The sequence below is a fragment of the Gadus chalcogrammus genome, chromosome 7 (genome assembly GCF_026213295.1).
Source record: "Gadus chalcogrammus isolate NIFS_2021 chromosome 7, NIFS_Gcha_1.0, whole genome shotgun sequence".
NCBI lineage: Eukaryota > Metazoa > Chordata > Actinopteri > Gadiformes > Gadidae > Gadus > Gadus chalcogrammus.
This window is the reverse complement of record NC_079418.1, coordinates 18976838-18979337: the sequence shown is the minus strand read 5'-3', so window position 1 is coordinate 18979337 and position 2500 is coordinate 18976838. Positions and strand designations below refer to the sequence as shown.

Here is a 2500-nt window from a genome sequence, read left to right as displayed (position 1 = left end):
CGGCAAATCCAAGATGGATGCCCACAAGGCCGCCGGCAGCTCGCTGTCGCCGGGACCGAACGCCGCCAACGCCGTCACCGCCACGGTCGCAGCCGCGTGGCACAACGGCCACCACAGCCAGCGGGGCCACAACGGCAAGCCAGGCAGCCGGCTGGACCACGCCGACAGCCTCAAAGTACACCATGTATGTGAGCTCTCGGTCAGTCCCGCCAACCCTCCCTCTCCCTCTCTCTAACGGTATTTCCATATCCCCGCAGTAACCAATGTGACCTTTCCGTCCTCTCTCGTCGGTTCGCCGCGGGGGGGGACGTTTTTATGGCTGGCTTTTATTGCTCAGACGTTAGGCAATCCCCTCCTGGCGTTGTCGGAGTGTGAGTGAAAAGGCTCTCCCCCGTGTCTGCTGGGGCGTAGAGCTTTGCAAACAGACTCGGAAGCTCCCAACCTTCTCAGGATATCTTTTGTCGATTTTTTGATGGATTTTTGAAACGCCGTCCTTTTCTTGTGCTGGTGCCCGAGAGGGGGAGCAAGAGTTAAGGAGGGTTAGCTTGACCTGTGACAACCTCAACCTTTCTGTCTTTAAAAGGGCGAGAGAGGGAGAGAGAGAGCGAGCGAGAGAGAGAGAGAGAGAGAGAGAGAGAGAGAGATACAGGGAGAGATCTATAGAGATAGAGAGAGGGGGAGAGGGACTGAGGGACTTGGCGACTGCAGCCCTAGCCCCACCCCCAATCGGAGCACAGTATATCCGGCAGCATCAGACTCCCTGCTGATGAAGGAACACATCCAGCTCTAGGGATGGGATGTGTCGCTCCTGAACACCCTCTGAGGGCTCTTCCACGAGCGGGATCTCTCGAAAGAGCAGATTAGCAACCGAGCAGCCCTCGAGCGATAATTATCGACTTTGATGCTGCTCAAGAAAAAGAGGGATGACCTTCTTTGATAGCGCTGCAGATTTTAATCCAATTAATGAATCGCTGGCGCTTGATACAATCAGGATAGCATAGCAGGAATTGTGCTGAGCGTGAGAAGCAGCCGCGCAGATCCCTGTTCTCTACCGTTAGCATCAGCTCAGCTGCGAACCGGCATGTCAGCTCTTTCAGGTAATGACCAGGCCGGGGCTGTGAATCATTTTATAGGTAATCCATACGTAGACGTGAAGTTGGTCCCGTAAAAGGCTCTACGTCTAGCCATCCCCTAATATTTTCCCAGCGTTTATTTGAGGCTGAGGCGACGTTGAGAGCACCCCCACACATAAACGTCGGGCTGCTTCTCGAGGAGGCGTTCACTGTTAAACCCGTCTCTACACGTGAGCTGCTCTACAAAATGAGATGAAGTCGTGTTTTGCCTCCTGGGACATGGCCCCCCGTCTCTGTGCTTTCCCCTACGACCGGTGTGGTCGTACACGCCCCCGTCCGAGCCAGCGTGATAAGAGTTATAACCATCTCATTAAGACCACATTAGAGTAAGACCGCCGGCTGTGATATCCAGATGAGAGAGGGGAAAGGGTTAGTAGTCAGCTGAGCAAGCTACCGATTCACCTGGAGACAGAGTGCACACGTCCAGATGATTAATTTTGCATTGCTGTCTCCTGTTTCCTACCAGCCTGCATGTGTGTATGAAAAGGTCTCAATTGCTCTCTCTCTCTTTCTCTCTCTGTTTCTGTCTCTGTTTCTGTCTCTGTTTCTGTCTCTCTCTCTCTCTCGCTCTCCTTCTCTCTCTGTCTCTGGCTATCTCTCTCTCTCTCTTCCTCTCTCTATTTCTTTCTCTCTCTCTCTCTCTCTCTCTCTCTCTCTCTCTCTCTCTCTCTCTCTCTCTCTCTCTCTCTCTCTCTCCCTCGCCTTTGCTTGTTTCATTCACGACTGTTTCATTTCTGCTTTTTGGATTTTATTTCTAATTTGAGTGGTATTTCCTCATTAATAAATGCCCAAACCTTTCTATCTTGTTCACACAAAAAAGCACTCATAATCTATGGAACTGGACCAAGTAGGTTGCCTGGGTATGTGTAATAGTTTCTTCTTGTTAATAAAGTTGTCTTTTCTTTTTCTTTCAAAGCACATGTTCTGCTCTGGGGTAGAACCCTTGTATCATCCAATTGTCCAAACAGGTTTAAGACAGATTAAGAACAAAGTAAATAACAACAACAGAGAGATAATACACTCCATTCTCCTCTCCTAATGGGCCGTTGTCCTGCAGTGAGTCCTCTAGGGGGCAGCACCATTCTGCCTTCAGCCTGGTTGCTACATGCTCTCTCAGTGTCGGGGCGTGCAGAATGACTAGGCATGTTGCCTCTGGTTTATATCTTGAGCCTGTCAGTTGCAGTTACATTCAAATAGAAAGACCAATTAAGAAACAGTCAGTTTGCTGTAGCGTGTATATACAAAAAGTGGTGTTCACACGAGGCCGCGGTTGATAAATCCCCTCAGATATTTAACTGGCAGCCGAGGCTGGGAACATATTGTTAGCGGCTTGGTGTTTTTTTTTTTGGACCACACACTGCGTCACT

General features: G+C 50.2%; 1 protein-coding gene across 1 annotated transcript in view; it reads left to right on the top strand.

Moving 5' to 3' along the window:
- Nucleotides 1–2500, top strand: part of srrm3 (serine/arginine repetitive matrix 3) — a 54933-nt gene that overhangs the window by 42166 nt on the left and 10267 nt on the right. Inside the window, exon 10 of the mRNA XM_056595657.1 lies at nucleotides 1–199. This exon is cut by the window's left edge and continues 6 nt beyond it. Within this exon, the coding sequence (XP_056451632.1) occupies nucleotides 1–199 (199 nt within the window). The remainder of the gene's footprint in view (nucleotides 200–2500) is intronic.